The sequence below is a fragment of the Bufo bufo genome, chromosome 5 (genome assembly GCF_905171765.1).
Source record: "Bufo bufo chromosome 5, aBufBuf1.1, whole genome shotgun sequence".
NCBI classification, from domain to species: domain Eukaryota; kingdom Metazoa; phylum Chordata; class Amphibia; order Anura; family Bufonidae; genus Bufo; species Bufo bufo.
Window position 1 is genome coordinate 438708372 of NC_053393.1, and position 25815 is coordinate 438734186.

Sequence of the window (25815 nt, forward strand, 5' to 3'; positions counted from 1 at the left end):
AGGAGTGAATTCAGGGAATGATATATGCCTGTCTAAAAAATATATTATTTTAGGGTAGTCTTATATCTGTGGATGTTGGGAATTAATCTGGTTGTCCAGTGTATGACATTCCAGAGAACTGGTGCAGCATGAGAAAAGGCTTGGAGAGAGAAGTGAGAGATTTGGATTATGGAGGATGTTAATCTTAGGCCTCCTGTACACGAACGTGTGCGCCCCGTGGCCGCAGTGCGGTTGGGCCGCAATGCACGAACACCGACCGTGGGGCAGCCGCAGCAGATCGCGGACCCATTCACTATAATGGGTCTGCGATCCGACCGTTCCGCAAAAAGATAGGACATGTTCTATCTTTTTGCGGAACGGAAGTACGGGACGAAACCCCATGAAAGCACTCCGTAGTGCTTCCGTAGGGTTCCGTGCTTCCTTTCCACTCCATTCCGCATCTCCAGATTTGCGGACCCATTCAAGTGAATGGGTCCTCATCCGTGATGCGGAATGCCCATGGAACGGCGCCCGTGTACTGGGGATCTGCAAATGCCGTCTGCAATATGGCAACAGATGAGAGAGGAGATGTGGGGAGGTGTAGTATTTTAGAGAGATTTGTGGGTTCAAGTGATAAGTTTAAATTGTATTCTAAAGTGAATGGGCAATCGGTATAGTGGTTGGATAGAAAGATGAGCCTGGTGCATTCAGGATAGATTAAAGATTGGAAGACGGACTAGTAATGAGTTACACTAATCAAGACAAAAATGAGCAAAAATAAATACCAATTTGATATGAAGCATGGGAATGATGTAGTGTTTATAAGTGCTTGTGGTTGCTACTAGAATAAGGACGGTCTTGACATTTTTTAAATAGACCAAAAGCAATTGAGGTGAGTAAAACAAATACTGTGACAACATTACAAAAGACCACCTCCCTGAGAAGACCAACCCTTTTGCAGACCAGGTTTCCTATGACATATCTTCAGTTTCACCATATATTATGCATACTGGCCATCTTCTTTGGAAGTGTTTTATGTGTCTCTGGCTTTTGAATCTCTGAAAAAGGAGCCTTCTGATTTATCACATGTTATCTACTCTATGTACAGCTGTGCAAACAGGATAAGGGCTGTGTTAGGCTACATGCACACGACCGTGAAAAGAAAAGTCAGTTAAAAACTGACATATTTTAACAGACGTTTTTTTCACTGATGCCTTTCTGAGAAACGGACGTCAAAAATTGACCCATTCAATTGTATGGGGCAATCTGTCAGTGAAAAACTGACAAGATAGAGCATGTTCTATTTTTTGACGTCCGTTTTTCACAGTCAAAAAAACTGCCATGTGAATAACCCCATAGACTATCATTGGTCTTAAAACGGACGTGTGATGGCCATTAAAAAAATGTACATCACATGTCCGTTTTTCACTGTCATGTGCATGTAGCCTTAAACTGGCAGATGTTCGGGCAGTGCAAGCACCAATGGATGATAACGCATCCACAGGCACTCGTTTGCACCAGCTTAATTACACAGGCCGATGCAAACTGGATGTGGTAGGAATGATCACATTCTGTTCTATTCATTATCGGCAGCACATCCTGATTACACATGAAGATGTGCTGCCGATAATTCGGGCATCTTTCATCCTGATCAAAGATGCCCATTAGCCGACAAACATGTGTTTGCTTGTTCATCGGCGAATCAGCTGCTCAATTATATCAGCAATTATTAGGAATGAGTGTTTCTATGAACATTCGTTCCTGATAATTGCCCTAAAAGTTGCGCAGTATAATAGGGCCCTGCCAAAAAATATCCCTCACTATTATACTTGATGTAAAATGTATTTATTTTACGCACTTAAATAGCGCTGCTATATTACGCAGTGCTTTACAGACATTAGCATCAAGCTGTCCCCAAAGGAGCTCTTATTAGGAACCACTGAAACTCTAAGCAGCTGAGCCCCATTGAGTCCCAAGCAATAGAAGGTTGAAAAAGATCATAGGAGTATATAAGTGTTTAAAGTAGTTAAAGTGTCATAATTGTTTGCATACATTAGTATGAAACTTTGTAATTAATCTTACTAGAGGAAAGAGGCATGTTTTCTATCCTTCAGCAGAATATACAGTACAGACCAAAAGTTTGGACACACCTTCTCATTCAAAGAGTTTTCTTTATTATCATGACTATGAAGGTATCAAAACTATGAATTAACACATGTGGAATTATATACATAACAAACAAGTGTCAAACAACTGAAAATATGACATATTCTAGGTTCTTCAAAGTAGCCACCTTTTGCTTTAATTACTGCTTTGCACACTCTTGGCATTCTCTTGATGAGCTTCAAGAGGTAGTCCCCTGAAATGGTCTTCCAACAGTCTTGAAGGAGTTCCCAGAGATGCTTAGCACTTGTTGGCCCTTTTGCCTTCACTCTGCGGTCCAGCTCACCCCAAACCATCTCGATTGGGTTCAGGTCCGGTGACTGTGGAGGCCAGGTCATCTGGCGCAGCACCACATCACTCTCCTTCATGGTCAAATAGCCCTTACTTTCAAAGTTTTTCCAATTTTTCAGCTGACTGACTGACCTTCATTTCTTAAAGTAATGATGGCCACTCGTTTTTCTTTACTTAGCTGCTTTTTTCTTGCCATAATACAAATTCTAACAGTCTATTCAGTAGGACTATCAGCTGTGTATCCACCTGACTTCTGCTCAACGCAACTGATGGTCCCAACCCCATTTATAAGGCAAGAAATCCCACTTATTAAACCTGACAGGGCACACCTGTGAAGTGAAAACCATTTCAGGGGACTACCTCTTGAAGCTCATCAAGAGAATGCCAAGAGTGTGCAAAGCAGTAATCAAAGCAAAAGGTGGCTACTTTGAAGAACCTAGAATATGACATATATTCAGTTGTTTCACACTTGTTTGTTATGTATATAATTCCACATGTGTTAATTCATAGTTTTGATACCTTCAGTTTGAATCTACAATTTTCATAGTCATGAAAATAAAGAAAACTCTTTGAATGAGAAGGTGTGTCCAAACTTTTGGTCTGTACTGTATATCTGCTTACCATGCCTTCAGGCTTCATGTAAGTGTTGAGACTAGGGTTGCACCGGGTATCGAATTCTTGATACCCAGTCGATACTTTTGTACCGGTATCGATTCGATACCGGGATTTGCCTTTTACCGATACTAGGCTGCACTACTGCGCAGCCTAGTATCACAGAACATAGATGTCGGGTGCCGCCTATGTGATTCTGCCGCCAGCACCCGCCTCCTGTATCTGTATTAGGCTACTTTCACACTAGCGTTCGGAGCAGATCCGTCTGATGTTTCATCAGACGGATCCACTCCGATAATGCAGACGTTTGCATCCGTTCAGAACGGATCCGTCTGCATTATTACTTAGAAAATTTTCTAAGTCTGAAAGTAGCCTGAGCGGATCCGTTCAGACTTTACATTGAAAGTCAATGGGGAACGGATCCGCTTGAAGATTGAGCCATATGGTGTCATCTTCAAGCGGATCCGTCCCCATTGACTTCCATTATAAGTCTGGACGGATCCGCTCGCCTCCGCTCGGCCAGGCGGACACCCGAACGCTGCAAGCAGCGTTCAGGTGTCCGCTCACTGAGCGGAGCGGAGGCTGAGCGCTGGCAGGCGGATGCATTCTCAGTGGATCCGCCTCCACTGAGAATGCATTGGGGCCGGACGGCTGCGTTCAGGACCGCTCATGAGCCCCTTCAAACGGAGCTCACGAGCGGACACCTGAACGCAGGTGTGAAAGTAGCCTTAAACGTTAATTATCTTCATTGGTGGCGCAGTGCTCCTCCCCAGTATTAAAAACATTGGTGGCGCAGTGCGCCCTCCCCAGTATTAAAGTCATTGGTGGCGCAGTGGGCCCCCCCTCAACCCCTCCAGTATTACAGGGAGTGCAGAATTATTAGGCAAGTTGTATTTTTGAGGATTAATTTTATTATTGAACAACAACCATGTTCTCAATGAACCCAAAAAACTCATTAATATCAAAGCTGAATATTTGTGGAAGTAGTTTTTAGTTTGTTTTTAGTTTTAGCTATTTTAGGGGGATTTCTGTGTGTGCAGGTGACTATTACTGTGCATAATTATTAGGCAACTTAACAAAAAACAAATATATACCCATTTCAATTATTTATTTTTACCAGTGAATCCAATATAACATCTCAACATTCACAAATATACATTTCTGACATTCAAAAACAAAACAAAAACAAATCAGTGACCAATATAGCCACCTTTCTTTGCAAGGACACTCAAAAGCCTGCCATCCATGGATTCTGTCAGTGTTTTGATCTGTTCACCATCAACATTGCGTGCAGCAGCAACCACAGCCTCCCAGACACTGTTCAGAGAGGTGTACTGTTTTCCCTCCTTGTAAATCTCACATTTGATGATGGACCACAGGTTCTCAATGGGGTTCAGATCAGGTGAACAAGGAGGCCATGTCATTAGATTTTCTTCTTTTATACCCTTTCTTGCCAGCCACGCTGTGGAGTACTTGGACGCGTGTGATGGAGCATTGTCCTGCATGAAAATCATGTTTTTCTTGAAGGATGCAGACTTCTTCCTGTACCACTGCTTGAAGAAGATGTCTTCCAGAAACTGGCAGTAGGACTGGGAGTTGAGCTTGACTCCATCCTCAACCCGAAAAGGCCCCACAAGCTCATCTTTGATGATACCAGCCCAAACCAGTACTCCACCTTGCTGGCGTCTGAGTCGGACTGGAGCTCTCTGCCCTTTACCAATCCAGCCACGGGCCTATCCATCTGGCCCATCAAGACTCACTCTCATTTCATCAGTCCATAAAACCTTAGAAAAATCAGTCTTGAGATATTTCTTGGCCCAGTCTTGACGTTTCAGCTTGTGTGTCTTGTTCAGTGGTGGTCGTCTTTCAGCCTTTCTTACCTTTGCCATGTCTCTGAGTATTGCACACCTTGTGCTTTTGGGCACTCCAGTGATGTTGCAGCTCTGAAATATGGCCAAACTGGTGGCAAGTGGCATCTTGGCAGCTGCACGCTTGACTTTTCTCAGTTCATGGGCAGTTATTTTGCGCCTTGGTTTTTCCACACGCTTCTTGCGACCCTGTTGACTATTTTGAATGAAACGCTTGATTGTTCGATGATCACGCTTCAGAAGCTTTGCAATTTTAAGAGTGCTGCATCCCTCTGCAAGATATCTCACTATTTTTGACTTTTCTGAGCCTGTCAAGTCCTTCTTTTGACCCATTTTGCCAAAGGAAAGGAAGTTGCCTAATAATTATGCACACCTGATATAGGGTGTTGATGTCATTAGACCACACCCCTTCTCATTACAGAGATGCACATCACCTAATATGCTTAATTGGTAGTAGGCTTTCAAGCCTATACAGCTTGGAGTAAGACAACATGCATAAAGAGGATGATGTGGTCAAAATACTCATTTGCCTAATAATTCTGCACGCAGTGTATAATCATTGGTGGCAGTGGCCACAGGGTCCCATCTCCTCCTCTTCATTGGTGGTGTAGTGGTAGTTCTGAATGGAGCCCCAGCAGTGTAATCACGGGGCTCTGATCGGTTACCATGGCAGCCAGGATTCTATTGAAGCCCAGGCTGCCATGGTAATCTCCCTGCTGCTGTGTGCACAAAGCACAGGGCAGCAGGGACAGTGTAAAGTCCTATTCACTCAGAGCTCTATTAGAGTGAATAGGACAAGGGTTCAAAAGATCCCAGGCTCTAGCCCCTAAGGGGGGAAATAGTTATTGAATAGAAAGCAAAAAAAAAGTAAAAAAAAAAAAAAAGACAAAATATTAAGTATAAATCACCCCCTTTCCCAATTTTACATATAAAATATATAAACAATAAATAAACATATTACATATCGCCATGTCTGAAAAGTCCAAACTATTAAAATATTTAAAAAATCTCCTATGCGGTGAACGCCATAACAGAAAAAATAAATAAAAACTGAGCGATTCGGCATTTTTTTTGTCACCTTGCACCACCAAAAAATAGGATAGGACTGTTCTATTATGGGCCGGACGTTCCATAAAATGCAGCAGGCACGCAGCTTTTTTGGGGTTTTATTTTTTTCACGTGGTAACTAGTATCGCAATACTTTTTCAAGGTATCGAAATTGAATCAAAATGTTGGTATCCTGACAACCCTACCTGGGATCCCTGCCGATCAGCTATTTGTGAAGGCACTGGCGCATGCAATAGAGACGTGGCCTTCTCGTAGCCTACCCTATCCCAAGTAATGTCACATTCATTGGTCACATGGCCTAGGCACAGCTCAGGCCCATTGAAGTGAATTGGGATGACCTGCAATTCCGAGCACAACCACTATATAATGGACAGAGCTGTGCTTGGTGAGGTGAGAGAAGGCCGTGGCGCTACTGCGGGCACTGGTGCTTTCTCAAACAGGTGATCGGCAGGGGTCCCAGGTGTCAGATGCCCACCGATAAGATACTGATGATCTAACCACAGTACCGGTCATCAGTATAAAAGTTTCAGGAAACCCCTTCAAAGGAATATATTCATTCAAATCATTCCCAGTTTGTCTGGTTTCTGTTAAACTGCTTTACGCCATGTTTTTGTGAAATTCTAAACATACTAGTCACTGCCTGTGCAATGTTCTGAGCGAAAGCGTAACTTAAAGAGAACCTGTCATGTTGAAAATGGCGTCCGATTTGTAGGCAGCATGTAATAGAGCAGGAGGAGCTGAGCAGACTAAAATGTAATTTTTTATTACCACCTACACAGCTCAAAGAGCAACCACACAGAGAACCACTATAATTTAATTATTTCCTTTATTGGATATCCAAAAACATTATATGGTATATCAGTTAAAAATATACAAAAAACAGTACGTAATGGGAACGCTACGGTGTAATGACAATTATATAAAAACAGAGAAAGCTCCAAACCAATAAGGGACTAGTATCCCCCCATGCACAAATAAGACAGTATCAGCTTGGTGGGGCACACATAGCAACATAAGCACCCAGCATATGTATACAAGCACACTCTAAACAATTGAAAGGGTGTGAGTCTGGGTGCAGCCCACAACAAGCAGAGGCTGCCAAAGGAGAGGGGGGGAAGAAAAACACACACAATATAAAGTGCTAGTGCAATAGTACCTACTGACCCTGGTCTGAAGCAGCCGCCCGACGATCGTTTCGCTAGTGCTTCCTCTTGGGGCATATTTTTGTATATTTTTAACTGATATACCATATAATGTTTTTGGATATCCAATAAAGGAAATAATTAAATTATAGTGGTTCTCTGTGTGGTTGCTCTTTGAGCTGTGTAGGTGGTAATACGAATAACTCCATGCGAGATATTTATGATACAAGTGTTTTTTTGGTGTTTTATAAAATGTAATTTTGTAGGGAAACATTCAGTCTAAGGGCTGATTCACACGTGCTGTGTATTGCTGTCCGCAAAACACTAATGTCGCAATTAACGGAACGGACGGCCCATTATAGAAACACCTATTCTTGTCCGCAAAATGGGCAAGAATAGGACATGTTCTATCTTTTTTGCGGGACCACGGAACGGAGCAACCGTGTGCTGTCCGCATCTTTTGCAGAGTTATGCAGACGGATCCATTCTGAACGGATACCAGCGTTTGCATTATAGGTGCGGATCCGTCTGTGCAGATACCAGACGGATCCGCACCTAAACGCAAGTGTGAAAGTAGCCTAAACCGGGAATGAACAGGAACTAAAATGAAAAAAAATATATATACAAGTCACGCGGAATCTTTGCCCACGCACCTAAATATAAATCTGTTCAGCTCCCCCTGCTCTACAATATGCTGCCTGCAGATCAAAAAATATATTACAAAAATATAAGTGTAAGCCCTAAAGCAATTCACTGCACAATGTCACATAGGCTACAAAACAATGATCCTTTGCTTGAGGTTAGAAAGGAAGAATTTTTCAAAGATCCCATGTCGGTTTTCAAGCAAATAAAATTCCCAAATTGATGTGCAATTGAAATTTTGCGCAAAAATGTGTTCCTTGGTGGCTGGAGGTTAGCAGGGTGGGGGACGCAACCTCCTGATGCCCCATAGATTTGCTATAATGTCTGTAGAAACTGCCATAAATTATAGGGCAGATCTCTGCAATCTCATAGATTCGCGTTTCTTGAAGACTCCCAGAAAATGCGCCAGATTTATTAACAGTCTTAATTTGCCGCATCTTAATTAAATTCAAATGGGAACTAGCAGCTAAGCCCCTGGACAGATATGCTGGTGGAAAATAATCAATACGTGCTGGCTGCTGTCATTTCTATAGAAGCACAGTGCAGTCGTCTGCTAATAATACTTATGCACAATTACAGTAAAAGCCATTTGCTTCCCTTTAAGTGCATGGTGACATCCTAGCCGAGGTTTTGCTATTGTTTTTGAAAACTGACAAGAAAATGTGTTTCCATATCAATTTCATGGGAACATTAAACAAATCCACTGCACCAAAATTAGATCTAAAATCTGACCATTACTATGAAACAGATCATCTAAAATTGGCCCAATAGGCAGTTTGTCATTGGGATTATTTTCGTATAGAAAGCCGGAATTACAGATCATTGTGGTCCGCATTCAGCTTGTTTTTGAGATGGACAATATGCTTCCATGCAGATACTGGAAAAGTAGACGGCATCTCTCTTGAAAGAATTGGGACCATTGAAAACCCATCATAAAAACGATCACAGAGCCTTTTTGGTTCACAATGGCGTAACACAGCTCAAAGTGAAGCCGCCAATGTGTTGATGACTGTGGCTGCTCGTGTCTGTCCTGCAGGGTACCTGTCAGCAGCAGGCTAGAGACGGGAGAAGAAAGGACAGGGAGGGAGAGCAATTTCAGCTGGGAACATTGTAATTTGCTGTAGCTGAAAATCAGGGAAACTGTTAAAATAATCACAGCTAGAGCTGGCTATGCATGTTCTTTCACACAGTTTTTGTATTTTCAGCAGAGAAACATTCTGGAAGCAGTGATTTCCTTACAGATAAGCATTTCAAATGAAGATGCATGAGATGCTTAATGCATTCAATGATAATGGCGGGATAATATGGTTTAGTGTATTCACTGTAAGTCTATAGCAATAATCTCCTAAAGTAATAAGATAATAAATAAACTCAGATTACTAGGCAAAACCTTAAATACAGCTTTCATTTTCTAAATTAATCCTACACAGGTCCATCATTATATGCTAACAAAGAACATATCATTAATTAAGGGCTAAAAAAAACACTTTAACATATAGAAACATACAGGAATTCATTGGCTTCATCGGATAATTCGATTTTCTAGTCTTATTGACACCTGGCTGGAAGGATTTACCTAAGCTGTGTAAAGCCCTAAATGACTACTTCTATCAATAACCGGAAAATTATTCTAAGTACATGTATTTTGCAGCAATAACTTTCCACTTTGGCTGGGGAGGGTTTCTGTAATATGCAAGTCCTAGGGACTGCCAAGCCCTTAACCTTATCTTCATAGTTCATGCCTTCAAGTGATTTAAGGGAAAGGCCTTTCAGGAGTTCTTAAAATTTCCATTGTTGCAGCAACAATGCCTTAAGGTACCTTTTACATGAGGCGATGATCGGTACGATTTAGCGACAAACGAGTAGTTTCTTGGTGTACTGAACGTTTCAACAATGACCGATCATTGCTCACAAAATCTTAATTTCGATCGCATATTCCATCCTTTGTAAACAGGGGTAAACTGGGAACTTAAAGTGGCCCTGGAAAAAAACTAAAGGTGGACCCAGATACCACAGTGCAGCACAAAATACTGCCTAAATTTATTAATGCTGAGAGTAATCGGCTCGTGTAAAGGTACCTTTAGTATTTCCTATTTCTAATTCATCTGATATCATGGATGTTAAAGCGGTTGTCCTGTTAGATCAGCCAGTGTCCATTTGTCCTTTAGTGGAATATGGATGTCCAAGAAAAGATTTCTTGAGGACCATTGGAGTTGGTGTCATTGTAATACCAGATTTCTCCTGCAGTGGCCACTGTTAGAAGAAGTGACAGGTCAAGGGCCATGTATGAGTTGACCAGAACAGAGCTCCAAGAGACTGGACAAAACTTTCATTTGTCTGCTTATCCATGTTTCCATAAAAGGGGTTGTCTGACCACTGCCCAAAACAGTTGTTCAGTCAAGGTGCTGGATGTCAGACACAGCGCCTCAAAATCTAAGTAATGGAAATCTGCTTTAAGGAAATAAACTATGTAATACTCCCCTTACCAATCCCCTAACGCTCCAAAACCAAAGCGACCCTGGTCCCACATTGGTCTTTGTACTTTTTGCTCTATTTCAACACTGAAATGTAAGTGCTCAGTCAGCAGACATATGTTTGTATTGACGAGGACCAAAAAGTACCTAGATCAATGGTGGACCCAGGAAGCATCATAACAGGAACGGCAGTAGATCAATGAGGTATTATTGCTTTTATTATGTAATACTATTTTTTAAATGATGTGGCCGTAAAACCCTTTAAGATTCTGATGCAAAACGCAAAAAAACAACAGAAAAAGTAGTCTTCTTGACTATTAAAAAAACACATTTAAACCAAGACTGTACAATTCTACCATCTACTTTTATATATTTTGCTTCTGCTCTAACGTGTCTATCTCTATAGATCAATGCTCTGAACAAAAACTATGGTTAGTACTGGAGTTGCAATAATGAGCTACATACAGCCAAATGTCTAACATTACAACTTCATAGCTGAAGAACAGTTCTATGCCCTTATGATTAACAAATCTGCCATGTAAAGTAAACACATGAAAGGATTCAATTCTTTCCCGTAAACCATCTCCAGAATCTTCTACGCCAAGTCCTTAGGCCACTTTGAGTGAAAACTACACCCTTTCCCTCAGCTGCATTATCACATCATTTGGCATAGAATGCCTATATATTGTGAACTCCCAGTTCTTATGTCAAAAGTTCAAGTGAACCCTGGGTGTGCACTCTCTAGATGGCGTCATATGGAGGATGAAAAATGGCCAACTCCTTACTTGATGATGTAGTATGACAGAAACTGGATAATAATTTGAACTGTTAGGGTAATTTCAGACAATTGTGTTCTCTGCGGAAATCACGCTCCGTATAGGAGCGCAAATTCCTGTTATGGACACTGCTCCTTTCACAGGACCGACGGCAGTCCTCTCTATTATGTTAGCACGCCATGGCAGTCAAGACTGTATTTCAGCACAGCTCTGAGAGTGGACAGTGGGGAAATAGGGGGCAGTAGAAAAAAAAAAAACTGTGATCTGGAGTCATCTATATCACTACTAACATAGTACTGCAGGTAATAGTCCAAGATCATGGGGACAGGTTCTCATTCATTATGAATATTGTCATTTCCCTTTCCTCAAACAGATTAAGATAACATCTAAAGGTGGATTTACACGGGCCGACAGAGCAGCCGATGTCATACAGAATCATTGTTTCTGGGCAGCAGATCACTGTTTAGATGGCACAATCTGCTGTCCAGAAGCCATGATCGGTGGTGCCTACATGAATGACAGGATCACCCGATGAACGAGCATTTCGCTTGTTCATCGGAGGCACCATTTGCAGAAACAGTCGTTCCCAATAATCTGCCGATTCTCGGCCAGGTAAATAATGTGCTGCCAAGTTTACATGACGGTTTTGTAACACCTATATGTTTACATTACTGTAGCCGATTCAGACAGCTGTATATTTTGTCAGTGCTATCTATGTATACAACAGACCGGTAAATAGTGCAGTTTCTACGAAACTAAGGGCACACACTGCTTTGGTGGCAGCCAGAAAATGTATGTCAGACCTGTATTCTAAAATATTTCTCCACTCCTCAGCATGCTTTTTGAAAAATTTATATTTTCGCTCTTCCTGCCTGTAAAGAGTGCAAGCTCTTCCCGGTGTGATGCTAGAGGTGAACTCCACAGACCAATGTCTACTCATATATGCTCCCCCTCTCACAGCATTTAGTCTCGCATTCATAAACACAGAGAACCTGCAGTTGCATCCCCCTCCTCCTTGTATTCTACTTACTGTATTACTGTGGATATTGAGGGGACTGAGGAGGAGTCTCAACTAGGGTTGTCACGATACCACAATTTTGATTCGATTTCGATACCATAAAAAAGTATTGCGATACTCGATACCACGCGAAAAAAATAAAACACCAAAAAAGCCGCGTGCATTCTGCATTTTATGGAACGTCCGGGCCATAATCAAACAGTCCTATCCGATTTTTGGGGGGGACAAGGTGACTAAAAAAAACGTCAAATCGCGCAGTTTTAATTTTTTATTTTTTTTCTGTTGCGGCGTTCACCGCATAGGAGATTTTTTTTTTGATTTTAATAGTTTGGACTTTTTGGACGTGGCGAAATGTAATATGTTTATTTATTTATTGTTTATATATTTTATATGTAAAATTGGGAAAGAGGGTGATTTATACTTAAAATTTTGGTGTTTTTTTTGTTTGTTTTTTTACTTTTTATTTAATAACCATTTCCCCCCTTAGGAGCTAGAACCTGGGATCTTTTGATCCCTTGTCCTATTCACCCTAATAGAGCTCTATTAGAGTGAATAGGACTTTACACTGTCCCTGCTGCTCTGTGCTTTGTGCACACAGCAGCTGGGAGCTTACCATGGCAGCCAGGGCTTCAGAACTGCCACTGCACCACTAATGAGGAGGAAGTAAGGGGACCCTGTGGCCACTGCCCCCAATCATTATAATACTGGGGGAGTTGAGGGGGGGCGCACTGCGCCACCAATGACTTTTTACTGGGGTGGGGGTGGGTCCGCACTGCGCCACCAATGTTTTTAATACTGGGGGGGGGGGGGGAGGGGGCACTGCACCACCAGTGAATATAATTAACTTTTAATACAGATACAGGAGGTGGGTGCCGATGGCAGAATCACATAGGCGGCACCCAACCTCTATGACAGGGAGCTGCGATTAACGGCAGTTAACACCTCAAGTGCCACTGATTGCAGCTCCCTGTATCTGTATTAATGGGTGATTTATCTTCATTGGTGGAGCAGTGGCCACAGTCCCTCCTCCGCCCCTCTTTTCTCATTGGTGGCAGCGGCAGTAGCGGCACAGGGGGGAGGAAGAGACTGCTTCCTTCTCCCCTGTGCTGCTGAAGGAACATGGCGCTCGCTGAGCCTAGTATCGGTAAAAGGCAAATCCCGGTATCGAATCAATACCGTTACAAAAGTATTGATCGGGTATCGATAATCCGATACCTGGTGCAATCCTAGTCCCAGGTGACAGACCCTCACTGATCAGATACTGATGACCTATCCTGGCTGCAATTTTCTCTCTAGTTGCTTTCCCCTTGGAGCATGTGGACAAGTAATGGAGTCATATTTCCTTGTTTAATCTGGACATGGATCGTCCTTGCTAGGGTATCAGTGATTGCTATCCTGCAACTTGCTTCTGTTCTCTCTTTTCCCTTGTTTGTGTGAGAACATGGGGAAGTGGGAAAGGGAAATGAGAGCTTACTTCTGTAGTTTGCTTCATAATTTCATTTTCTTCACTTTATCTTGACATGTGGTTCTGTTTGTCATGTAATCTCTGATTATCTGTATTATCTTCTGTGAAATATAACAAAATTGTACTTGAGATATTGGTTTGCAAACATTTTGTAAAAATAATAAAAACAGTTTTAAAAGAAACCAATAGGATAATCTATTTGTCCTTCTCACAAGAGGGTATCCTTGGTATGTATGAGTCTATTTACATAGGCACATTTTTGGGACAATTCATAAGATTTTGGGAACAAATATTTGTACAAATGCTTCTGCTTTTTCCCCCCTGTAAATGTACCGCTAATCACCCAGCATCACCTTGTGCAAACAGAGATGGGCTAGCTATAAAAATTACCGTATTTTTCGGGAAGGGGGGAAAAATTGCAGTGCGTCTTATAGTGCAAATGCTAATGACTGCACCATTATGGAAGCGGTCATTAGTATGCAGGAGGCACAGGGCGCAGTGAGTGAAGTGCTGCAGTGGGTGTACTCGCAACTGTCTGGTCTTCTGGACCTCGCTCTGCACTGTGTCCTGACTGCTCAGAGCATCAGGACGTAGTGCATATAGGCAATCACTATGACAGTGCTGTGAAACATCAAGTCACAGTGCAGCACAGGCCGGAAGAAGACCAGGGAGCGGTGAGTGCAGGAAGAGCAGGAGAGATAAGTTAATTTATTTATTTTGTCTAATTGATCTTGGAGGTCTGATGGGGGTCTGATGGAGCTTGGAGGTCTGATCTGAGGTCTAATGGGGGTCTGGTCTGAGGAGGAATAGGGTCTGATACAGTGGTCTGATGGAGCTTGGAGATCTGATCTGAGGTCTAATAGGGGTCTGGTCTGAGGAGGAATGGGGGTCTGATACAGAGGTCTGATAGGGGTGTGATACAGAGGTCTGATGGAGCTTGGGGGTTTGATCTGAGGTCTGTGGTCCGGTACATCTTATAGTCCGATAAATACAGTAATCATAGTAGTGATCATTCATCCCCATACAGAGGGGATGATCTGCTGTAAGCACAGTAAATGCATCTGAATGATTGGGCAACAATTGGGCCCATTAGTATCATATCAACAATATTGTTCACTAGAAAAGTTAGAGATATTTTTGTTCAAGTGAACTCTATGTAGTAGATAAAGGAAAGTCTAAACAGTTGTAGCATCTGGAACTGCCATCATTCATATCATGTACGTTGTACACTTTGTATAAATTAGCTTGGACTGTTGTATCATTACTGCAACTAATACTGACATACACATCATCCATCACTGTGTTCTCCTAACACTTCATTATGAATTATTTCATTGTAACTGTTAATATTTGTTGCATGCTCATGATGTTTCTGTTCTCACATCTGGGATCTTTTAGGTGTGGTCTACAGTTACAAACATTAAATTACTTTAACATTGGCATGAGAAAAAAGGGCAAGTGATTGTCTACTCCTTTTGGAATGTTCAGACATTGATGGTGGTGTTTCCTCACCTCAGAAATTTATGCTTCACTGTGAAATCACATCCTTCTTTTTTCTACTCTATCTAAAACACTGATAATTAGAATTAGTTAGAAACCAAAATTGTATCCTCTCCAAGCGCTACCTGATATTTATTCCTTTATGTTTTTGGCATCCTTTGTATTTTCCTACATTGCATATAGCGCACTCGCCAAATGCATGTGTCTTTCTAATACTTGTGTTGTCCATCTATATGCACTATTATGGAATATGGATTATTATTCTCTATAGCTCTAGCTGGACTTGGGGAATTCATGGGCTAAGTTCACAAACGTTCATCTGAATGTCCATCTTGTAATACTATATGGCTCGCTGGCTGCAACCCCACAGCAAAATCGGCTTCATAGCCATGTATGCATGGAAGACCTAGACAGCTCCCATATTAAATAGTGTCGCCTGTGATGAAACTATCCCTTTTGAGCACGCTAAACTGCTAAAAGCACTAGGTAGGGACTGGGGGAAACAATAAAAACAGACCTTTTTTAGAGCTTTTCTCATCAGTAGTAGTGTAAATATGAACGTTTATTCTTCCAGGTTCTGCTCCTGTAAGTGCACTGAGCTGCTTCACAACCCCTCCTCTCTGCTCTGGGTGACATCTGCAGTGGTCTCCTGATTGGATGCTATAGCTGTCACTCAGAGCAGAGGGGAAGGGCTATGAAGCAGCTCAATGCAGAGAGCACTCCCCAGTGAAGCTTCAACTACAGCGCACTTGCAGGAGCAGAACCTTGAAGAATAAAAGTTCATATTTATACATATCCTGATAATAAAAGCTCCACAAACAGTATATTTGTACTGCTCTGCCAAGCCCCTACCTAGTGCTGTTAGATGTTATCATGGCCAAAGCTCAAACCTGCTTTCAGACCCCCTTTTAGACCCTGTTCTCAATTTGCAGTATTTGGACACATGTAAATGTGTTTAAAAAAGTAAAATAATTTTTACTGTATCAGTCACATCACCTGGCCTTGAAGGGGTTCTCTGGGCCTGTTCCTAAAAAGCCTCTTTCTGTTGACCTGTGGAGAGGATAGAAGATATTTTGAGCAGTACTTACCCTTCTATCACTCTGCCCATTCCACAATCCCGTCTGTCACGTGACAGCGAGTAACGGCTATTGGCTCTGACGTTGGGAGTGGATGTGCTTCTATTTTTTCCTATTTGGCTACATCTACATTATGCAGCAGAACAGGAAGAAAGAGAGCACATCCGGTCGCAACATCAGAAGAAGAACCTGCAGCCTGTTGACTGGTCATGTGATCCCAGCTGTGAAGCGATGGAAGTAAGTACTGCTCAACGTGTCTTCTCTCCACAGGTTAGCTGGAAGATGCATTTAAGGGTCCAGGGAACCCTTTTAACTAAGAAATCTCTTAGTATGACAAATGTTCCATTTTTGATGGTACTAGTTCTCATAGATATCTCAGGCTGTTCCAAAGTGACAGCATTTGGAACTGTTTGGTAAGAAACTTTGTTGGTGTGTTACCACACTATACGTTATACACTGTGAAATTCTTTGGTTTTTACAAGCGATTTGTTGAGGTTTGTTTTATTTTTTTGTTGTTGTTGCAAAAGCTTTTGTAAGATTTTCTTGCCTATGAAGTCTACTGGAAACTGTCTTAATATGCCACTGCAAAAAAGTTGCGTTTGTAGGCCATTGTAGACTATCCCATCAGCCAGCATGTAAGAACTAGCTGTGCCATTTTTTTGTAAAAATAAAAAATAAAAATAACCTGCTATTTAAAAAATTTTGTAATATAAAATAAAGTGTAATCTTAACATTTTAATATAGAATATAAGGATAGGCCATCAGTAGAGTTGAGCGAACACCTGGATGTTCGGGTTCGAGAAGTTCGGCCGAACTTCCCGGAAATGTTCGGGTTCGGGATCCGAACCCGACCCGAACTTCGTTCCGAACCCGAACCCCATTGAAGTCAATGGGGACCCGAACTTTTCGGCACTAAAAAGGCTGTAAAACAGACCAGGAAAGAGCTTGAGGGCTGCAAAAGGCAGCAACATGTAGGTAAATCCCCTGCAAACAAATGTGGATAGGGAAATTAATTAAAATTTTTAAAAAAATAAAATAAATTAACCAATATCAATTGGACAGAGGTCCCATAGCAGAGAATCAGTCTCTTCATGCCATAGCAGAGAATCTGGCTTCATGTCAGCAGAGAATCAGTCTTCATGTCATAGCAGAGAATCAGGCTTCACGTCACCCACCACTGGAAGAGGCCACTGTCACACATTTAGGCCCCGGCACCCAGACAGAGGAGAGAGGTCCCGTAACAGAGAATCTGGCTTCATGTCAGCACAGAATCAGTCTTCATGTCATAGCAGAGAATCAGGCTTCACGTCACCCACCACTGGAACAGGCCACTGTCACATATTTAGGCCCAGGCACCCAGGCAGAGGAGAGGTTCATTCAACTTTGGGTTGCCCGGCAATATAATGGTAAAATGAAAATAAAAATAGGATTGAATGAGGAAGTGCCCTGGAGTACAATAATATATTGTTAAGGGGAGGTAGTTAATGTCTAATCTGCACAAGGGATGGACAGGTCCTGTGGGATCCATGCCTGGTTCATTTTTATGAACGTCAGCTTGTCCACATTGGCTGTAGACAGGCGGCTGCGTTTGTCTGTAATGACGCCCCCTGCCGTGCTGAATACACGTTCAGACAAAACGCTGGCCGCCGGGCAGGCCAGCACCTCCAAGGCATAAAAGGCTAGCTCTGGCCACGTGGACAATTTGGAGACCCAGAAGTTGAATGGGGCCGAACCATCAGTCAGTACGTGGAGGGGTGTGCACAGGTACTGTTCCACCATGTTAGTGAAATGTTGCCTCCTGCTAACACGTTCCGTATCAGGTGGTGGTGCAGTTAGCTGTGGCGTGGTGACAAAACTTTTCCACATCTCTGCCATGCTAACCCTGCCCTCAGAGGAGCTGGCCGTGACACAGCTGCGTTGGCGACCTCTTGCTCCTCCTCTGCCTTGGGCTTCCACTGGTTCCCCTGTGACATTTGGGAATGCTCTCAGTAGCGCGTCTACCAACGTGCGCTTGTACTCGCGCATCTTCCTGTCACGCTCCAGTGTAGGAAGTAAGGTGGGCACATTGTCTTTGTACCGGGGATCCAGCAGGGTGGCAACCCAGTAGTCCGCACACGTTAAAATGTGGGCAACTCTGCTGTCGTTGCGCAGGCACTGCAGCATGTAGTCGCTCATGTGTGCCAGGCTGCCCAGAGGTAAGGACAAGCTGTCCTCTGTGGGAGGCGTATCGTCATCGTCCTGTGTTTCCCCCTAGCCACGCACCAGTGATGGGCTTGAGCTGCTTTGGGTGCCACCCCGCTGTGAACATGCTTCATCCTCATCCTCCTCCACCTCCACCTCCTCCTCATCCTCCAGTAGTGGGCCCTGTCTGGCCACATTTGTACCTGGCCTCTGCTGTTGCAAAAAACCTCCCTCTGAGTCACTTCGAAGAGACTGGCCTGAAAGTGCTAAAAATGACCCCTCTTCCTCCTCTTCCTCCTGGGCCACCTCCTCTTCCATCATCGCCCTAAGTGTTTTCTCAAGGAGACATAGAAGTGATATTGTAACGCTGATAACGGCGTCATCGCCACTGGCCATGTTGGTGGAGTACTCGAAACAGGGCACACAGGTCTCGCATGGAGGCCCAGTCATTGGTGGTGAAGTGGTGCTGTTCCGCAGTGCGACTGACCCGTGCGTGCTGCAGCTGAAACTCCACTATGGCCTGCTGCTGCTCGCACAGTCTGTCCAGCATGTGCAAGGTGGAGTTCCACCTGGTGGGCACGTCGCATATGAGGCGGTGACCGGGAAGGCCGAAGTTACGCTGTAGCGCAGACAGGCAAGCAGCGGCAGGGTGTGAACGCCGGAAGCGCGAACAGACGGCCCGCACTTTATGCAGCAGCTCTGACATGTCGGGGTAGTTGCGAATGAACTTCTGCACCACCAAATTCAGCACTTGCGCCAGGCAAGGTTGTGCGTCAAACCGGCTAGTCCCAGAGCTGCAACGAGATTTTGCCCATTATCGCACACCACCAGGCCGGGCTTGAGGCTCACCGGCAGCAACCACTCGTCGGTCTGTTGTTCTATACCCCGCCACAACTCCTGTACGGTGTGGGGCCTGTCCCCCAAACATATCAGTTTCAGAACGGCCTGCTGACGTTTACCCCGGGCTGTGCTGAAGTTGGTGGTGAAGGTGTGTGGCTGACTGGATGAGCAGGTGGAAGAAGAGGAGAAGGAAGCTGAGTAGGAGGAGGAGGAGACAGGAGGCAAAGAATGTTGCCCTGCGATCCTTGGCGGTGGAAGGACGTGCGCCAAACAGCTCTCCGCCTGGGGCCCAGCCGCCACTACATTTACCCAGTGTGCAGTTAGGGAGATATAGCGTCCCTGGCCGTGCTTACTGGTCCACGTATCTGTGGTTAGATGGACCTTGCCACAGATGGCGTTGCGCAGTGCACACTTGATTTTATCGGACACTTGGTTGTGCAGGGAAGGCACGGCTCTCTTGGAGAAGTATTGGCGGCTGGGAACAACATACTGTGGGACAGCAAGCGACATGAGCTGTTTGAAGCTGTCTGTGTCCACCAGCCTAAATGACAGCATTTCATAGGCCAGTAGTTTAGAAATGCTGGCATTCAGGGCCAGGGATCGAGGGTGGCTAGGTGGGAATTTACGCTTTCTCTCAAATGTTTGTGAGATGGAGAGCTGAACGCTGCCGTGTGACATGGTTGAGATGCTTGGTGACACAGGTGGTGGTGTTGGTGGTACATCCCATGTTTGCTGGGCGGCAGGTGCCAACGTTCCTCCAGAGGCGGAGGAAGAGGCCGAGGCTGCAGCAGCAGAAGAGGCCGAGGCGGCAGCAGCAGAAGAGGTAGCAGGGGGAGCCTGAGTGACTTCCTTGTTTTTAAGGTGTTTACTCCACTGCAGTTCATGCTTTGCATGCATGCAGGTGCCTGGTCATGCAGGTTGTGCTAAGGTTCAGAACGTTAATGCCTCGCTTCAGGCTCTGATGGCACAGCGTGCAAACCACTCGGGTCTTGTCGTCAGCACATTGTTTGAAGAAGTGCCATGCCAGGGAACTCCTTGAAGCTACCTTTGGGGTGCTCGGTCCCAGATGGCGGCGGTCAGTAGCAGGCAGAGTCTCTTGGCGGCGGGTGTTCTGATTTTGCCCACTGCTCCCTCTTTTGCTACGCTGTTGGCTCGGTCTCACCACTGCCTCTTCCTCCGAACTCTGAAAGTCAGTGGCACGACCTTCATTCCATGTGGGGTCTAGGACCTCATCGTCCCCTGCATCGTCTTCCACCCAGTCTTGACCCCTGACCTCCTGTTCAGTCTGCACACTGCAGAAAGACGCAGCAGTTGGCACCTGTGTTTCGTCATCATCAGAGACGTGCTGAGGTGGTATTCCCATGTCCTCATCATCAGGAAACATAAGTGGTTGTGCGTTAGTGCATTCTATCTTTTCCACTCCTAGTGAAGGGCTAGGTGGATGCCCTTGGGAAACCCTGTCTTCAAACAGCATAAGAGACTGCTGCATAACTTGAGGCTCAGACAGTTTCCCTGATATGCATGGGGGTGATGTGACAGACTGATGGGCTTGGTTTTCATGCGCCATCTGTGCGCTTTCTGCAGAAGACTGGGTGGGAGATAATGTGAACGTGCTGGATGCACTGTCGGCCACCCAATTGACTAATGCCTGTATCTGCTCAGGCCTTACCATCCTTAGAACGGCATTGGGCCCCACCAAATATCCCTGTAAATTCTGGCGGCTACTGGGACCTGAGGTAGTTGGTACACTAGGACGTGTGGCTGTGGCAGAACGGCCACGTCCTCTCCCAGCACCAGAGGGTCCACTAACACCACCACGACCATGTCCACGTCCGCGTCCCCTACTAGATGTTTTCCTCATTGTTCCCGTTCACCACAATTTTGAAAATGGCAAATTATTTCAACCCAGAACAAAAACTGTGCTTTTATAGTCACTACAAATAATTTGACCAGCTAAAACAGTACTGATTTGTAGGAATATAAATGTCAGGGCTATTTTTTAGGCGCTGTGTGACAGGTATACCTTTAATCACAGAATTAGACTTGTATCTGCACTGTAGCGTGTGTGTTAAGTTTTTCAGAATGACACTATCAGCACCTTGAATCTAATATACCCTTTTTGGGATAGATTTAAAGTAGGCCTGATATAGCAGAAACTACTAATTTTGAAAATGGCAAATTTGGGAATACTTTTTCAACCCAGAACAAAAACTGTGCTTTTACGGTCACTACAAATAACTTGACCAGCTAAAACAGTACTGATTTGGAGGAATATAAATGTCAGGGCTATTTTTTAGGCGCTGGGTGACAGGCTCAACTTGCCCCTGATGTAGTATATGGCCAAAAAATAACCACACTATTGATGGTTAAATGCACTTGGGTGACACAGGCTCAGCCTGCACCTGATGTAGTATATGGCCAAAAAATAACCACACTGTTGATGGTTAAATGCACTTGGGTGACACAGGCTCAGCCTGCACCTGATGTAGGATATAGCAAAAAATAACCACACTATTGATGGTTAAATGCACTTGGTGGTAGCTTGTGCTGGCGCACCACAAGCCACAAAATGGCCGCCGATCACCCCAGAAAAAAGTGATCTAAAAACGCTCTGGGCAGCCTAAAAAAAGTGAGCAATTCAATATCAGCACTTCAATGTTCCACAGCTGGAGATCAATCACTGAATTAAGTCTTTTGGAGGAGTTAATCTGCCTAATCTCGCCCTAACGTCGCAGCAGCAACCTCTCCCTATGCTTGAATCAGCAGAGTGACGTGCAGCGCTACGTGACCCAAGCTTATATAGAGGCTGGGTCACATGCTGCACTGGTCAATCACAGACATGCCAATAGTAGGCAAGGCTGTGATGGCCTCTTGGGGCAAGTAGTATGACGCTTGTTGATTGGCTGCTTTGCAGCCTTTCAAAAAGCGCCAAGAAAGCGCCGAACACCAAACCCGAACCCGGACTTTTACGAAAATGTTCGGGTTCGGGTCCGTGTCACGGACACCCCAAAATTCGGTACGAACCCGAACTATACAGTTTGGGTTCGCTCATCCCTAGCCATCAGTATTAGATTGGTAGGAGTTCTACTCTTAGCATGCTGTGGCTCTTTCAAGCACTGCAGTCTCTTCTCTGATTACCCGCATGCCATCGACATGCTGTAGTGGCGGCAGTGCAGGGTAATTACAGCTGTAATTTCCCTGCATTACCACTGCTATGTAAATGGAATGGCGGTAAACATCAATGAGGTTGCAGCAGTTTCATGAACACCATTGTCCTTTCAAATAAGCCATCAATATTCTGAAACTAAAGAACTCCTTTAAGCTGTTGCCATTTACATTTAATCTGTTTCCAGGAAAGCTTTGTATGTACCTAACGTTTGACTCTCAACCTTTGAGATCAGTAGATCAGAAGATGTTGTGTCCTGTAGTACAAATGACGTTTGTTAATTATAAGCCAGTTCCTCTTTAGGGCTGCTTTGGGAAATCTGGAACTATTAGTTTTCAATTCTGGTTTCTAGTTTTTGTCACAAGAGTTGTGAACTTTACATCACAAAAACAAGCGCTTAGGAACAATACCTACTTTATTTTTATTATGTTGATTCGTAAATGATTAAAGTTGCTATTAAATATAATTTTTTTTTTATTACTATGGATTGATTTATAAATATTTTTCATTTTAGCACCTGATACAATGGGCTGTGGATTAAACAAGTTTGAGAAATTTGACGAGAAAAGACCAGGAAACATATATTCAACGTTGAAGCGACCACATGTTGAAACCAAGATAGATGTGTCTTATGAGTACCGTTATGTGGACTTTACGACAATCGTCCAAGGTAAGCCGATGTTCGTTCTTCAAAATTCATTGTAGTCCTACATAGTAACGCTTTTATATGTCCACCTCAGCTTAGGGTTTGTTTATATACGCGTTGGCGGGTCCATTTGGGGCCTCCATTGCAGATTGTGTCAAAAACATCAGAAAAAGGTCCTGCTTGTAGACCGGCACCCCGAAAGGGAACAGACCTCATTGTAGTCAGTGGGGTCCATTCACCAACATTCAGTTACAGTTATGTTCCGGAGCCGGCACTTCCGTTATTTTCGTTCTGCTCCTATAATGGAGCAGAATGATGGAAATAACTGGGATTGATGTGAACAAGCCCTTAGCATTCTGAAAAATGTGTAACAGCACTAAGTAGCTATTATTTTTGGAAAATGTGCAAAAAATATTACCAGCATTTCCTGATGTAGACTTCCTCCATGTTTAAAAAAAAATTGAAATTTGTTAAAAACCTGGAAGTACAAATTAAAAAAATATATACTTTGGGAACCTTTTTTTTCTATTATTGCATTCTACTTATCTTGGGCTAAAAAATCCTTTTTAATTGGTCTTTATTAAATGTTTTCAGCAGTTTTTCCATCTACAGCTGTCAGAGAGCTGCTCTGTTAGCTGGTTCTGTAGCCCATATCTTGGAACTCCTGACAGCTCTTAAGCACTCATTAAAGCAACATTTTTAATATACTAATAACAATTTAGCTATATTGGATGTTTATGAGCTGTTAGGAAAGTAGAGATAAGGGCTACTGATCGAGGTGTAAGGGAAGTTCTCTGATTGATTTAGTGTGAAGCAGAGGGCTTGCTAGTCTGTAAATGCTTTGAAACTGAAAGCTGTAGAAGAAAAGCGATTGGAAAGCTGTAGAAGACCAATAGAAAAATTTATTTTAAGAGCAAAATTAGTACAGTGCGATAATAAAAAAGTGCCCCTATGGTGTCCTTTGCCTTAAAGCTCATGGGGGGTATTTATCCCAGCATTTGTATTTCTCTACATCTTTTAGATCCGACTTGGTGCGGTCCGTTGCATCAAATGGTAATAATAAATTTGCTGCAAGAAGTTAGCCTATAGTATAGTAACTATGTTACTGTGTAAGGGTACTTTCTCACTTGTGTTGCTGGATCCCGGCAGGCAGTTCCGGCAATCTGCATGCAAACGGAAACCATTTGTAGACTGATCCGGATGCGGATCCGTCTCACAAATGCATTGCAATACAGGATCTGTTTCTCCAGTGTCATCCAGAAAAACGTATCCGGAATTTATTTTTATTTTTTTACATTTTTAAAGGTCTGCGCATGGAAGAAAATGCCGTATCCGGCATTCTGGCAAGTGTTCAGGATTTTTGGCCGGAGAGAAAAATGCAGCATGCTGCGGTATTTTCTCCGTCCAAATACCATAAAAGGTCTGAACTGAAGACTTCCTGATGCATCCTGAACGGATTGCTCTCCATTCAGAATGCATTAGGATAAAACTGATCAGTTTTTTCCCCGGTATTGAGCCCCTAGGATGGAACTCAATACCGGAAAACTTTGATGCAAGTGTGAAAGTACCTTTACTATGTTATGTTGCAATATAGTTGCAACTATTTCTTTGCAAGTAATCCAGGGAGTTGTGTGGCATGGCTTTGCAAGTTTTTTTTGCAACATTCTGAAAGTCACAAATGTTGCTTAACCTCCTTAGGGTACTTTCACACTTGCGGCAGGACGGATCCGACAGGCTGTTCACCATGTCATGTCTGTCCTTCCGTTGGACATGCAGGACTTTTTAGTCCGGCGGCTTTCGCCGTGCACCGCCGTACTGCGCTGGAGCTCCGCCCCCGTCCCCATTATAGTCAATGGGGAGGGAGCGGCGGCACGGCGAAATAGCGGAAGGACGGATCCGACATGGTGAACAGCCTGTCGGATCCGTTCTGCCGCAAGTGTGAAAGTAGCCTTAAGGACACTGCGAGTTTCCATTTTTTTCTTTTTCATAGGTGTATGAGGCATTGTTTGTTGCGGGACAAGTTGTTTTTTTCTATTTGCACCATTTATTAATGCATAAGATCTGGTGATATTCCAAATGTGGTGGAATTGGGGGGAAAAACTAGTTTTATGGTTCCAATAGTCTCTTTTGGTGTCAGTGAATGGAAATATTGATTCTTTTTACATCTAGAGGTTAGTCCCACCTTGTGGAAGTGGCTCCCCAAGAGTCAAAATCTGACTTTTTAACAATCTTTGGGACATGACAAGGGAAAATAGCCTAGTCAGATATCCATCCATAGACAGCCACTCATCAGTACAGAGTAGGATTTTAGCTGAGTGCAATGCCTTGAATGCAGCTAAGGTAGTATACTGGTTCTTCTTATAGAGACCAGCCCAGTATGGAAAATTACTGGAAGTACTCCGGGGTATGGAGATGTTTTGGCAATTCCCCATGAGAAAACAATATGCAAAGAGTATCTCCCAAGGAAAGAGAACCATCTCACTAGCGCCACCTTATGGAAGTGGCTCCCTTTGCATCAAAATCTGACTTTTTAACCAGCCTTGGGACATGAGAAGAGAAAATTATCCAAGCAAAATATCCATTCATAGACAGATGTTTCAGGGTGGTTTCCCCTCATCAGTACAGAATAGGATTCTGGCTGGCTGAGTGCAATGCCTTGGATGTAGCTTAGGTAGTATACTGGCTCTACTTAAAGAGACCAGCCCTGTATGGAGATAAGTCTTTATACAAATTGATATTTTGCTTGGCTATTTTCCCTTGTCATGTCCCAAGGCTTGTTAAAAAGTCAGATAGGGAGCCACTGTCTGGTGGTACTATTGAGATGGTTCTGTATCCTTGGGAGATACCTTTGCAAAACTATGGTTGTGTGCATGATGCCTTACAAATAAAAATGCACCAGAATTGTAGC

The 25815-nt window shown here is 43.6% G+C and overlaps 1 protein-coding gene across 1 annotated transcript in view; it reads left to right on the plus strand.

Moving 5' to 3' along the window:
- RFTN1 (raftlin, lipid raft linker 1) overlaps window positions 1-25815 on the plus strand; it is a 376685-nt gene that overhangs the window by 57370 nt on the left and 293500 nt on the right. Inside the window, exon 2 of the mRNA XM_040433534.1 lies at window positions 22776-22931. Coding sequence (XP_040289468.1) covers window positions 22787-22931 — 145 coding nt within the window. The 5' untranslated portion in view covers window positions 22776-22786. The remainder of the gene's footprint in view (window positions 1-22775; window positions 22932-25815) is intronic.